Source organism: Panthera tigris, chromosome D3 (genome assembly GCF_018350195.1).
Source record: "Panthera tigris isolate Pti1 chromosome D3, P.tigris_Pti1_mat1.1, whole genome shotgun sequence".
Taxonomy (NCBI): Eukaryota; Metazoa; Chordata; class Mammalia; order Carnivora; family Felidae; genus Panthera; species Panthera tigris.
Genome location: NC_056671.1, coordinates 6056266 through 6069847, shown reverse-complemented (window position 1 = coordinate 6069847; position 13582 = coordinate 6056266). Strand labels below are relative to the sequence as shown.

The window sequence follows — 13582 nt, the reverse complement described above, 5'->3', positions numbered from 1 at the left end:
TATTTTTTGCTTTGCCCATTTTCTACTGGTTTGTTGGTTTTTTTCTTACTAATTTCTGTTGGCTCTTTGTGACATGAGAAAAAATATTGTCCTCAATTTGCCACTCGTCTTTTGATGTTTCTGTTTGTTGGCTTGCTTTGGTCATGCAGTAGTTTTTTGTTAAATATAGTTGAACTTATCAATTCGCTTGTGTGGCTTCTGAACTTTGAAGAGTAGGCTCCAGCGCCTGACTCCCGGGCCATGGTGTCAGTCTGCCATGTTCCTGTGAGGTTTTTTTTTTCCTGCATCAAAACCCAGTTCTTCATTAGAAATAGTAGGTTTACATGTTTCAAGTGACAGCTAAGGAAGCAAGTTTTCATACGAGGTTTTTTTTTTTTGTTTTTTTGTTTTGTCACATAATTCTTTGATGGCACAAATGGACTTTTACTTTTTTTTGGAAGAGGGCTGGCTTGCGTCGACACGACCAGCCAATTACCACATTTCCTCGTTGCTGAAAACCAGCCAGTCACCCTGCATCACATGTACCTGTGGGTTGGCTGATGTCTAGACCATGCCTTTTGCTGCCAGTGGGAGGGAGTTTGATGGGGACATCAGCAGTTCTGGTGCTTCCATTGTCTCTGGGTGCTGTAGCCGCTCTGGCTGTCTGAAGTGTGTTCTCCGAGTCCTGAGCAGGGGCTCGTGGGAACAGTGCTCCCTGAGTTCTCCCGTGTTCGTAGTAGTGTATGCCTCCTGCCTTTATAATCGGAAGTTTGTTGTTTGGAAATAAAATCCTGGGCTCGTGTTTCAAAATTTTTGTTGTTGTTTTCCATGGGTGTCTTAAACATGTGATTCCATTTTGTTCTGGCATGGCGTTGCTAACAAAAAAGCCTGATATTGATAGAATTTTCCTTATAAGTCTTGGTACTTTCTTTTTTTTGCCCACACGCTTAAGGATTTTTTTCAATGATTTTACTAGACTGTGTGTTGATTCTGTTATTCCGGGTTGGTATTTTCAGATATACAGTGTGTCCTCTTAATATGTAGTTTTAAAAAAAGTTTCAGAAAAATTCTCAACTATAGTTTTTAGTATTTGCTCCGTTCTCTTGCTCTGGTTTTCTCCTTCGGGACCTGCTGTTATGTTTAAGTTAAACCTTATCTTCAGTGTTTGTCACTTTTCCTTGAATCCTTTTTGTCTTTCTTTACTTTTTGATTTTTAAAAATTTCCATTCTTTTGTCTATTTCTCTTGCAGCGTTATTACTAGGAAGGTGTCTTCACCTTGGAGTTTTTTCTAGTTTTGTCTCGTTTCTGCATATTTTTTCTTTTTCTTCTAATACTTTTCTGAGTTCTGTCACCTCATTTCAGACTCTTATTCTGCTTTGTGGGGTTTTTTTTCATGTCAGGTATTATTTTTGTAATGTTTTTGCTCACTTTGATATAGTAAGTTAAATTGTCATCTCTTCTGTGAGTATGTCTTTCTGGCATGCTTTCATTGTTCAGAGGGATGTTGTTCTGCTCAGTTTGTTGTTTTTTTTTTTTAACTACAACTTTATGTAAAAGTCTGACCTGCATTCTTCTTTTGATCGCTTTTAAATGAAATTAGTTTTCTGAAACGTGTTTAAATATTCAAGGAAATTCTGTATTAGACATAACGGATGTTCATACATAAGAATATACGTTTGAGATACTAAGGGGAACTCTATGTTACATATAATGTAAGTACATCGTCTATTTGTGTATTAGTTCTGCAGAACCTGTTTAAGATACTCAAGGGGGGCGCCTGGGCGGCTCAGTCGGTTAAGCGTCCGAATCTTCATCTCAGCTCAGGTCATGATCTCCCGGTTCCTGGGATCCAGCCCTCATTGAGATTGACGATTATTCTCGTCTATTTTTCGGTTTATTAGATACTGTAGTTGTCTCCAGATTCCTCTTGAATGTTTTTATGAGGCATAATATTAAATTTCAGTTTTATGTTCGTGATTCTGAGACCACGTCATCACCTGTCCCTGTCATCCCTAGCCCCTCCGTCCGCTTTCCCGTCCTTGCAGCCTGGCCACCATACTCTTCTGCAGGACTGCAGCCCCCCGGCGCCACCCCCCCGACTCGTGCTGTCACCCCCTCTGCCCGTGAGCCTCCGAGGGTGGTCGGCACTTGTCCGCGTGGCCACGCAGAGCCTCGCCGTAGCAGGGAGCCCGTGGTCGTGGAACGGGATTTTGGGTACTAATTTTTCCTTTCTTTCTTTTTATGTGAAAGAGAGAGAGCGGTGCTACAATCCCCTCATTTATGAACACAATCCCAACAAAAGAAACCCCCCCGACTCTAATCCGCACCAACAAATTCACCGAGGGCTTTCAGAACATTGTGGACGCCTATGGAGTCGGGAGCTACCGAGAAGTGAACCCAGGTGGGCGGTGTGACCTCGTACATCCTCCTGCCTCGTGCGCCACTGCCGCTGCCTCTTCCCACGACGCCGTGACAGGCATTGGGGAAACAGGCTCGCTGCTGCTGTTGTGTCGTTGTCCTGAGTGTAAACTGCTCCCTTGAACCTGTCCGTTCTCTTTTGAGAATTCTGGAGAAGGTCGGGTGTTGGAATTAACTAGAATTTTCTGCCTCCGGTGAGTCAAGCGTCTTGCTCTCCCCGCAGCCCTCTTCACCATCATCACTTTCCCCTTTCTGTTCGCCGTGATGTTCGGAGACTTCGGACATGGCTTCGTGATGTTCTTGTTTGCCCTCTTGCTGGTGTTAAATGAAAACCACCCCAGACTAAATCAGTCACAAGAGGTGAGACTACAAACACCGCAGCTCCTTACGTCTGGTTGGGTGGTTAGCAGGGATGATCTTAAATGTCAGTTTTTGGCAGTAAGCGTCACTGTAGGACAGAGCCGTAAGGGGTGCGGGCCTGTGGTCTCTGTGTGACGGCGACGCCCCCCACGCCAGCCCTCTGAGAAGTCCCAGGCCCACGTGGGTCCCGCTCCTGCGATTTCGCGCGGTCCCCCTCTGCTCACCTGCCCTGCTTTCCACAGATCATGCGCATGTTTTTCAATGGCCGATACATCCTCCTGCTGATGGGGCTGTTCTCCGTGTACACGGGCCTCATCTACAACGACTGCTTTTCAAAGTCGGTCAACCTGTTTGGCTCTGGGTGGAGCGTGTCAGCCATGTACAGCTCCAGCCACACCCCCGCGGAGCAGAAGAAGATGGGGCTCTGGAAGTAAGTGTGTGTTACCCAGCGGTGTTTTAGGTCGGAAAGCGCTTCTCGGAGGTTCCTCCGGCCTCCGCTAGGTCAGCCTGCTCACTCTGCTTTCTGTTACAGTGACAGCATCGTCAGGCACAACAGGGTTTTGCAGCTGGACCCGAGCGTTCCTGGAGTGTTCCAAGGCCCTTACCCTCTTGGTATTGATCCCGTGAGTGCACCTGTTCCTCGCCATTATCTCCGCTCCCTCTGTGGTGCACCTGGTTTTAAATGTCCGAGTGCTTCCTCAGAAGGTTCCCCGGGTTGTAGGAGGTGGGGAAGGTACCCTGGGGGGTTTCAGCCTGGGTGGCCGTGGCCCATGTGCATCCCCAGTCAAGTTGGTTTAGAGATGAAGCTGAGCTGTCCCTGTGGGAGCCCGGGTCAGTGCCCAGTGGGAGGAGTCCGCCCAGAGAGGTGGGGCCGCACGCCGTCGGGGTTCCTGACCTCGAGGGAGAAATGGCATTTCAGGAGCCTTTAAGTGGAGGCAGCTTCCTAAATCTCTTTTTTCTTTGTGGAAATTTTTGTTTTTTTACCCTGTGATCTAGAAAGAAATAATAGGAATTTTAGAGCTGAAAGGGACCTTAAGGTTCTCAGGGTGCTTATTGAGGTAGTTGTTTGAAATGGGAAGTGTTTGGAGAAGGAAAAGAAAGACGCAGCTGCAGGGGACCGGGACTGCCGCCCCCACCCCATGCCCCACAGGGCTCAGCAGGCAGGCCTCACCGGGCTCCCGCCAGGCTCCCTCCAGGGCCCCCCACCCCCCAGGCCCATGCCAGGCCCCCACCAGGCTCCTCCCAGGCTCCCACCCGGTGCCCAGGCCCCCAGCAGGCTACCTCCAGGCTGAAGGACCATTTTTCTGGACTGTTGGCCGTCTTCTGGGAGAATCTCACCCTAGAAAGGGGAACTTAGAAACCAACTCAAAATCGGTCTGGGGGCGTGAGCTATAATCGTGTGCAGAAATGAAAAAACTGAAGAGAAAGGTCCGGCACCTTCATCGGAGCTTTCCAAGCCAGTGCCCTCCTAACCGGTCTGTTCATTCTCGCCTCTAAATGTAATTTGTGTAATTCAGCCTTGTTGCCTTGCATCTTCATATAACTGGAAACTTGAAAAAACTTTCATAACAATTTCTTTAAGGTACAGCATTTTGGAGCCAGATTCCTAATAATGTGTGGCCTTGCTTTAAGGAGAGAAACATTTCTGAATATAGGCTCCAAGGAAGAAAGTTTAGGAGGGCGTTTTGTGGGGGGAGGAAGAGACTAGGGCACGGTACTGCCTCGTTTCGCTTTGATTTAATTTTAAAAATTGGCACCACGCTCATCTGGTTAAAAAATAGATCCATGTGCGTAGGCAAGGTCCAGCTCTTGCGAAGGTCTCCTCTGTCCAGTCCTTATTTCCTCAGTTTCCCCTGACCCGGGAACGGCTGGAGGTAGTTTTAGCGTCTCCTGCCAAGTTTCTTTATGAACTTTTAAATCTATCTTCTTATTCTCCCCTGTTTTTGCCTAAAAGATTGTTCTGTACCCAGTTGCTTTAGGCTTAGTGATGAAAGATAGGCTTACACGTCGCTGGCGAGATGTCACGTTGTTGCCGACTTTCCTCCTCTCCCGCCCCTGCTTCCCCCGAGGAGGGCGCCGTCAGTGGGCTTTTTCCCGTGGGTCCAGGCAGTCAAGCTGAAGTCAGCCTAAATACCTCTTTCTAGAACCTTCTTCTCACTTAAAAAGAACTAACAGGCCCTGTTTCCCTTTTCCTAATCCCCCGAGTGAGGGACTGTAGGAATTAATTTTTCAGAGAGAGAAGAGAGAAGAGAGAAGAGAGGTAATCAGCGGCGGGGGCCTGGAGGGGCTGGTCAGGGAGCCCCGGGGGGTTGAGCCTGGGTGCCCTGGGTCTTATCAGCACGGTTTGGCCACTTGCTGCACTGACGCTTCCTCCCTCCCTTCCTGTTAAACTTTATTATAGAACGCACACGCACAAGGATGTATAAAACCTGTCTGTGAAGTCCTAACACACATATTTGTACGGCCCCCCACCCCCACCCCCCAGGGTAAGTGACCCCGGGACCTGGAATGCGCCCCTGGCCGCACCGGCCCTCCCCAGAGGGAACTGGCCGCCCCGCTGACTCCGTGTGACTCTTCCCCTGCTCTTCCTCTCGGTCTCGCCTCACAGGCCGCTTCCCTAAACACAGTGTAGTTTCGTTTGGCATCCTTTGCATTTCATATTAAAGACGGGATTGTTGGTAACAGTCTGGTCCTGGTTTCAGGAAATCAGTGGTTCTCAGATCACAGGCGTCAAGGAGGAAGTCTGAACGTTGCTTTCCTTTTAAATCTGTAGCTGCCTTCCTATGTCCGGTGTCACCTGTGTGTCCTGAAGCAGTTGAAGGAAGTTAAAGATGTCTTGTTTTGTTTTGTCTTCAGATTTGGAACTTGGCCACAAATCGCCTCACTTTCCTAAACTCTTTCAAAATGAAAATGTCTGTGATTTTAGGAATTATTCACATGACTTTTGGAGTCATTCTGGGAATATTTAACCACTTGTAAGTACAGATTTTTTTAAAGTTTTTTTAATGTTTATTTATTTTTGACAGAGAGAGAGAGGGAGAGAGAGAGGGAGAGAGAGACAGAGTACGAGCGAGGAAGGGGCAGATAGAGAGGGAGACAGAATCTGAAGCAGGCTCCAGGCTTTGAGCTGTTCGCACAGAGCCCGACGCAGTGCTCGAACCCATGAACCGCAAGACCATGATCTGAGCTGAGGTCGGATGCCCAACCGACTGAGCCACCCAGGTGCCCCCAGATTTTTTTTTTTAAAGCAGTATTTATAAGCCAAGTTTGGTATTCTTAAACTTTGCCTCTTGAGGGTGGACTGTATGGGCCTGCCCTTAAAGGCAGCCAGTGTACTGGAATGCTGTGCATTTGATTGTGTTGTGATCACACAGGGTTTTGACCGTTTCAGTGATTCATTTATTTAGCAGCTATTTATTGATTGTAGAGGATATGCCAGGCGCTGTTTTAGGCTTCAGGGACTGAGTAGTGCTGGAGACAGAAGACAGGTTTTGCCCACATGGAGTTTTCCATTCAAGGGAGGGAGGCATGCGGCATGTACATTCAGATTTGTTTCCAGAAGTAATTTTTGTCATACTCTTATTTCATTATAAGTTGGAAAGCTTTTTGTTTGTTTGCTAGAGCTAGCGTGTCAAGAGGAAGACGTTGCATCTTTTTCCTCTAACTGGACCTGTTAGTGAAACACTAGCCTTTCCACTGTGCTCACATCTGTTTTCTTCGTGGATGTATCTGAATCGGTAGTATGAGTTATAAGACAAAGGATGTTCTGGTGGGAGAGGCCTCGTCACAAAGAATTTAAGAGCAATTTTGTCTTCATTTTTTTTTTTTTTAGTCTTTTTTTTTAATGTTTATTTACTTTTGTGAGAGAGAGAGAGAGACAGAGTGTGAGCGGGGGAGGGGCAGAGAGAGAGGGAGACACAGAATCCGAAGCAGGCTCCAGGCTCTGAGCTGTCAGTACAGAGCCCGATGCGGGGCTAGAACTTGTGAATTGTGAGATTGTGACCTGAGCCGAAGTCAGACACTTAACTGACTGAGCCACCCGGGTGCCCCCTTCATTCTTTATCTCAGTCCAAACTTGCTCATGGTTTGATCGATTCCATTTTGTTTTGTTTTCTAGGCATTTCCGGAAGAAGTTCAATATTTATTTGGTTTCTGTCCCGGAACTTCTCTTTATGCTGTGCATCTTTGGATACCTTATATTTATGATCGTCTATAAGTGGCTGGTTTATTCGGCAGAAACCTCCAGAGTCGCTCCCAGCATTCTGATTGAATTTATTAACATGTTTTTATTCCCGGCTAGTGAAACGAATGGTCTTTACTCAGGGCAGGTAGGTAACGTTCTTTTCCACCCCCGTGAGCTTACAGGAAGTCCTGATGATAGCCTTTTTGTTTTAAACAGTAGATGATTGAAGGGGCTTTCCGCAGGCCTCCCAGGAATGTAGGGGCTTTCCTGTTTCTTTGTATGTTGTCGCAAGAGCTTGTCACCCTGCTCTGAACACTGTGCTGGGGGCTCTGGGAAACACTCAGTAGCCGTCAAAACTGTGGGAAGAAAATGTATGGACTGGAGGGTTTCTGAGGACTGGCAAATCCCACCCACCCCGCCCCCTCCATTTTTCTAGTTGCTTTAAAATCAATCTCTGACTAAGCCAGGGCATCCCAGAACCGGCGTCTGGACCCCACAGCACAGGGACCCTCTCGCAAACTGGCTTTTCTAGAGTGGTATGTTTGGGTAACGCCCACCACATCCACGGTGGCGGGGTGAGGGCTCGGGGGTGACCGCCCTGCTTGCAATCCTAGCTCTGTCACTTCTTTGACGGGGAACTTTGAACACATACCTTGACTCCTCTGTGCCTCAGTTTCCTCACCTGTAAAATGGGAATAAAAATAGGACCCAATTTGTAGTCCACAGTTAATCTGATCAAATACTTAGAAGTACCTGGCACCTACCAGTGCTCAATAAACGTGAGCTTGCGTTGTGATTACGGTGAGGGTCTCTGTGCTGTGTCGAGTGCCACAGTGTCACTCCTGAAGGACGCTGCTGTGGACCTTGCGTGTCGTGTTCCCAGTGTCTGTGAGATACCGGAGAAATCTTCTCAGTCCTGTCCTCACCTGTGTTCTCCTAAGCTGTAGGTGTTTTGTTCTTGTTTTTTTAATTTTGGTGACCCTGCAAATGGAGCGTTTGGTTTTGTTTTCCGCCTTCCACGGACAGCTCGGTTCACTGTAAGCCCGATTGGAAGCTCAGCTCGTGGAACCGTGGGCTTCGCTGTGAGCCGTGCACACGTGTCCTTCTTGAACTGTTTGAGCTTCAACTCTTACTTATGGTTCTCCTGTTTGTGATCTTTCGATTAGATTTCATGGTTACTTTGTTGAACCTTTTTGTGGGATGACGTAGATTGTGGGAGAAAGGCACAACGGGAGTTCGGCGGCGCTCAGGTGCCGTGGCCGGGAGGATCACTGAAGGGCACTACCTTATTTAACGTCTCCGGTGTGCCTGAAAAGTGCTCTCCGTGATTATTCTTCTTAACTCACGCTAGCCCTCGAGGTCGGTGGTGTCATCCCGGTGGCTCAGGGCAGGCCTGGTCACACAGCTGCCGGCGGAGCCCAGGTTTTAGCCCGGTCTGCTTGACCACACAGCTCACGACTTCGGATGGGACTCTGCCCGTGGCCGCCGCGTTTCTCCGCGTTTCGGGGCACATTCGTGTCGGTGGTGCGGTACGAGATGCTAACGCATACCTGCTGCTGGCTCGTACCACGTGGTGCACGCGGCTCTGGGAATCTGTGCGTCACATGGGGGCGGCCGTGGAGGAAGGCTAGGCGGGGGACCGTGTGATGCCCGATCGTTTGTTTTCGTTGCCGCCTCCGGGCCCCATAAAGCCACACAGACTGCAGTGGCTGTATAAGCGCGAATGTGCTTTGCTCTCGATTTCTTTTTAGGTGACGGTAAATATCTGTACTTTAAAAAACGTGTTTACTTATTAATTTTAGAGAGGGAGAGAGAGAGAGAGAGAGCACGAACAGGGGAGGGGCAGACAGAGAGGAAGATAGAGAATCACCCAACACAGAGCCTGACGCAGGGCTTGAACTCCCAAATTATGAGATCGTGACCTGAGCGGAGATCGAGAGTTAGTGGCTCAACCCAGCGAACCACCCAGGCGCCCTTAAATATGCCGACTTTTGAAGAAAAGGCTTTTAGTTTTGTTCTGAATGCTCTTTTAGTATTTTTCTTGTGTAGAAGTGAATCCACTTACTATCATTTAGGTTCCTCAAGTAATCTTTACAATGATAATAATAAAAACAAGAATCTAAAAAAATGTCTAGCCAGTGTTTGTATTCGTCCTCTTTCAGTGTTTTTGGGAAATGACGAGTTGGGGTTTGCCTCTGGTTTAGAATGTTCTTATGCATCCCTCGCCGATCTGAACAAAGTGTTATTTTACCGCCCTGTCGGTGGTGTTACTCATGAGTTCTAGAATTCGGCTATGAGTTTGGGAAAAGACCTGCTGGCCAATACAATTCGGCTTTTGCGTTTACCTTCTGCTCCTCGTTATTGTAAATCAGGAGACATTCTCCTGGAGGTTCACTCCTAAAACGCACCAGTGACCCGGCCAGCACGTCCTTGCATTTTAACGGGCTTCCTCCCCTTCTGCGCGACAGGAGCGCGTCCAGAGACTGCTGCTGGCCGTCACGGCGCTGTCCGTTCCCGTGCTCTTCTTGGGAAAACCCCTCTTTCTGCTGTGGCTCCACAACGGGCGCAGCTGCTTTGGCGTCAGCCGGGTAAGTGTGGGTCCGGACGCGTGTTCGGGAGGTGCCCGGTTGGAGGTACAGAAAGAGACGTAAAGAAAACACCTCTCAGAGGGTCTCAGGCTCTTGACGTGAAGCCGGCGCTCCCTTTATCCGGAAGCTCGGTGTCGCCCGTTCCGCAGAAGCTCGCTGCGGAGCGCGCGGTGCGGGCCCGTGGGCGCGGGCCGTGCGGGGATGAACCGGGCCGGCGGGGGGTGCGAAGCAGGTCCTCCGGCACTGTTGTCATCTGTTGTCATCGGCAAAGCGCTTTTTGTTCCTCCTCCTTGCTTCTTGACTTTTTTCTTTAAAGTGTCGTTTAATTTAAATAACCTCCCTCAATTATAGGAAACGTGGAACGCACAGGAAGGAGCGCCCTATCCTGTCATGCGCTTACAACCAGGGTTACCATTTTGTTAAATTTCTTCCTAGACTGTTTCCCCGGGTGTCCACTTTCTCGTTTGATTTCTTTAAAAATAATTGTGATAGACTATACTGTCACCTCCGTCCACGTCCAGAACTTTCTCCTCCTCCCAAATGGAGACTCCGTCCCCATGAAACGCTGACTCCCCGTCTCTCCTCCCCCAGCCTCTCAAAACCACCATCTACTTTTGTTGTTAGGAGTTTCACTCCTCTAGGCACCTCGTATTCATGGACTCATGCAGTATTTGTCCTTTTGTGACTGGCTTATTTCACTGAGCATAATGTCCTCGAGGTTCATCTGGATTGTAACAGAATCCCTTCCTTTTTAAGGCTCAGTAATACTCCGCTGCACGGATAGATCAGATTTTGCTTATCAGTTCATCCATCGACGGGTACTTGGGTTGTTTCTACCTTTCAGTTATTGTGAATAATGCCGCTTTCGGCACGGTGTATAAAAATCTTTTCAAGTCCTTTCAGATTTTTGGACATGTGCCCAGAAATGGAGTTGTTCGATCACGTTCTATGTTTGATTATTTTGAGGAACCACCGCACTGTTCTCCACAGTGGCTGCACCATTTTACATTCCTACCAACAGTACACAAAGGGTTCCAGTTCCTCTAGTCAATACTTATTATTGTCATTTTTTGGATAGTAGCCATCCTAACAGGTAGGATATGCTTGCGTTCTCATAAACAACTTTCTAATCTCGAAGAGCCGCATCATTAGGAGAAATGAAGGGGCTCTGACTTTGGATTTGTCAGGTCCTTGTGATTTTAAAGGCAATGACTCTGTATTCTTTTGGTTGTTGTTAGAGTGGTTACACACTCGTAAGGAAAGACAGCGAGGAAGAAGTTTCTCTACTGGGAAGCCAAGACATAGAAGAGGGAAATAACCAAATAGAAGATGGCTATAGAGAAATGATGTGTGAAGAGGTAATCTTCTCTGTTACTGTCCATAACATTAGACAAGAAGCCAAGCTCTCGGGGTGCCTGGCTGGGTCAGTCGGTGGAGTGTGTGGCTCTTAATCTTCACGTCATGAGTTCAGGCCTCACGTTGGGCATAGAGTTTACTTAAAACACAAAAAACAAAAAAAAACCTCAAAACCTGAAACACCTGTTACAAAAGCTTCCCCAAATACTGTTTTGATTGTTGGCCATAAGGGTTTTGGCTTACCATTTTGTTGTTTCAGTTTTACAGTGGGATTTCTACTGTTAACATTACATGCTGTCATATTAAGTGACTTAAGGTGCCATGAGCATTGCTTTCCAGAGATTCTTGTCTCAGTCAGAACTTTGTAGTTGTAAGAGGGAGACCTGATTACATTGGCTTCACGGGGAATCTTCTGGCTCATGTCAGGACAGGAGCAGAGTTGGCCTCAGGATGATTGGTTTCTGGGAGTCCAATTCCAAGAAGTCTGGGTTGGTTTTCCTTTGCAAGTTTGCTTCATATTCTGAAGCCAGTTGGCCCCACGATTTTGGAACCTTGGCCACAGCCAGCCCTGAGCTTATTTTCTCCAGTCTTTCAGTCGGAGAGAAAAGTGCTCTCGGCTGATTGTTAGATTAGGAAGCATCCCAAGGAAGAACTGTGATTGTCTGGCTGCAGTCCCTCGTCATCCCTGTTCCAGTAACTGCTCCTGTCATCTGCACGGATGGCCATAACCACGGACGGGGTCTTCAGCAAGAGAAGTTTACTGCTAGAAGCCCAAGTTCAAGACGTTGGCAGGGCTGGTTTCTCCCCTGGCCTCCTCCTTGGCTTGTGGGGGCTGCCTTGTTCAACATGTCGTCACAGGGCCTTGCCCTCCGTGGGCATGTGTCTCTTCTAAGGACACCCACACTCATGACCTCTTTTAACCTTAATTACCCCTTAAAAGGCCCTGTCTCCAAGCACAGTCACGTTGGGGTTAGGCCTTCAGTATGTGAATTTGGAGGGGGTCATGGTTCAGCCCGTAACGGCTGTGGCTGGGGGTGTGGGGTGAATGGCGGAAGAAGCAGTTCCCCCCAAAGAAGGGCGGCACAGCCCTGGGCAGACAGAATAGAGCCGATTCCGCTACTCTGGTAGGCTTTATTTTCTTGGAAACTTTATTTGGCCATCCAGTAAGGGCCAAACAAAATTTCTGACGGTCAACATTTTGTAATTGTTACGTAATGTAGTGTTTTAATTTGGGATGATTGATAATTTATAGGATCATAAGAGAACCAAAAAGCAGAACGGGGAGGAGCGTTAGAGTCCTCTTTCCCAGTGTTTTACAGCCTTTTCACTGCCGGGGGCCCTTTTCACAGTCTCCCCTTGTTGGGCCTGCATTTATGCAGCAGACACGCACCTGTCTTCCGAAGACTTCCGAGTCTTCCAGGTTCGTGGTCGGTCAGCGTCTCTGGTTTCAGTAGGTGTTCCGTGGTCGCTGAGACCGGCCCCAGAGTCGCACTGGGCTGCCCGAGGGCTGTGACACGGGTGCCGCACGGGAAACTGAGTCCGGGGGAGCCGGGGCGGCGCGCTGTCTGTGACGGGGCAGTGAATCGAGCTCAGGCCTTTGACTCGCTGCCCCTCACGCTCCCTCGCGGTCTCCCCAGCCTCCCAGAGGCCGGTCCTTCCACTGAGCGAGGGATGGAAAGCGGACAGGCGTGGCGGTGGGTGGGCACGTGCGGGCAGTTCGGCGATTCTGACGCGTGTTGTGGGATCTCCCTCAGTTTAATTTTGGAGAGATACTGATGACCCAAGTGATTCATTCCATCGAGTACTGTCTGGGGTGCATCTCCAACACCGCTTCGTACCTGAGGCTCTGGGCTCTCAGCCTGGCCCACGCACGTAAGTTTTTGCCGAGACCTGCGGTCCCACACTCTGTGCCGAGACGCCCCACCGTGCCGCGGTGAACCCGGGGGGGACTCTGTGCGACATTTCACAATTCCGAGGGAAGCCTAGTGGCGTCCTTCGGGTACCGCGTGAGCCAGTATTGTGCGGGGACAGCCTCGCCCCTTTGTGTCAGCCCTCTCTCTCACGGCGAGGCAGGCCTCTGGGTTTTCCGGCGTGCCGTATCTTCCTCCGTGTTTGACGTGATCGGGAGCCGGCTGACTTTTACATGAGAGGCAGGTTACGTGTAGATTGCGTAGGCGTGTGGGTTCTTTGTGGATAATAATTCAGAATTGTCAGAAGGAGACCCGGTCCCCCTGGCTAAGTGCAGCGACGCCGTGGACGTAAACAGAAGTTAACCCTGCCGAATGACTCCCCCGCAGAGCTGTCTGACGTCCTGTGGACCATGCTGGTGCGCGTGGGCCTCCGGGTAGACACCACTTACGGAGTCTTGCTGCTGCTACCAGTAATCGCTCTCTTTGCAGTGTTGACAATTTTCATCCTTTTGATCATGGAAGGCCTTTCTGCATTTCTCCATGCCATACGCCTCCACTGGTGAGTGTGCAAGTTAGCTTTGGAACTGCTATTTAAAAAATATTGCACCCGTCTCCCCACGTGTATAAATAGCCCCACAAAATCCTGGCACTTAATAACCGTGTATGTTTAATACTTTGAATTTATCTGGGGCCTGACAGGTTACCTCATTGTAAAACAAAATAAAATTCTTCCGTATTTCGTGATGGTTTACAGCGTATGTCGGATTGCTTGTCTGTGTATGAAGGT

General features: G+C 48.8%; 1 protein-coding gene across 3 annotated transcripts in view; it reads left to right on the top strand.

The window, feature by feature from the left end:
- ATP6V0A2 (ATPase H+ transporting V0 subunit a2) overlaps positions 1-13582 on the top strand; it is a 44521-nt gene that overhangs the window by 27037 nt on the left and 3902 nt on the right. For 2 of the 3 annotated variants that reach the window (XM_042961520.1, XM_042961518.1), the window contains exons 10-19: positions 2231-2381; positions 2622-2758; positions 3001-3188; positions 3291-3381; positions 5615-5733; positions 6876-7086; positions 9410-9529; positions 10768-10887; positions 12640-12757; positions 13183-13354. In XM_042961520.1, the coding sequence (XP_042817454.1) occupies positions 2231-2381; positions 2622-2758; positions 3001-3188; positions 3291-3381; positions 5615-5733; positions 6876-7086; positions 9410-9529; positions 10768-10887; positions 12640-12757; positions 13183-13354 (1427 nt within the window). The remainder of the gene's footprint in view (positions 1-2230; positions 2382-2621; positions 2759-3000; positions 3189-3290; positions 3382-5614; positions 5734-6875; positions 7087-9409; positions 9530-10767; positions 10888-12639; positions 12758-13182; positions 13355-13582) is intronic. The other variant, XM_042961519.1, reaches the window with a different exon arrangement.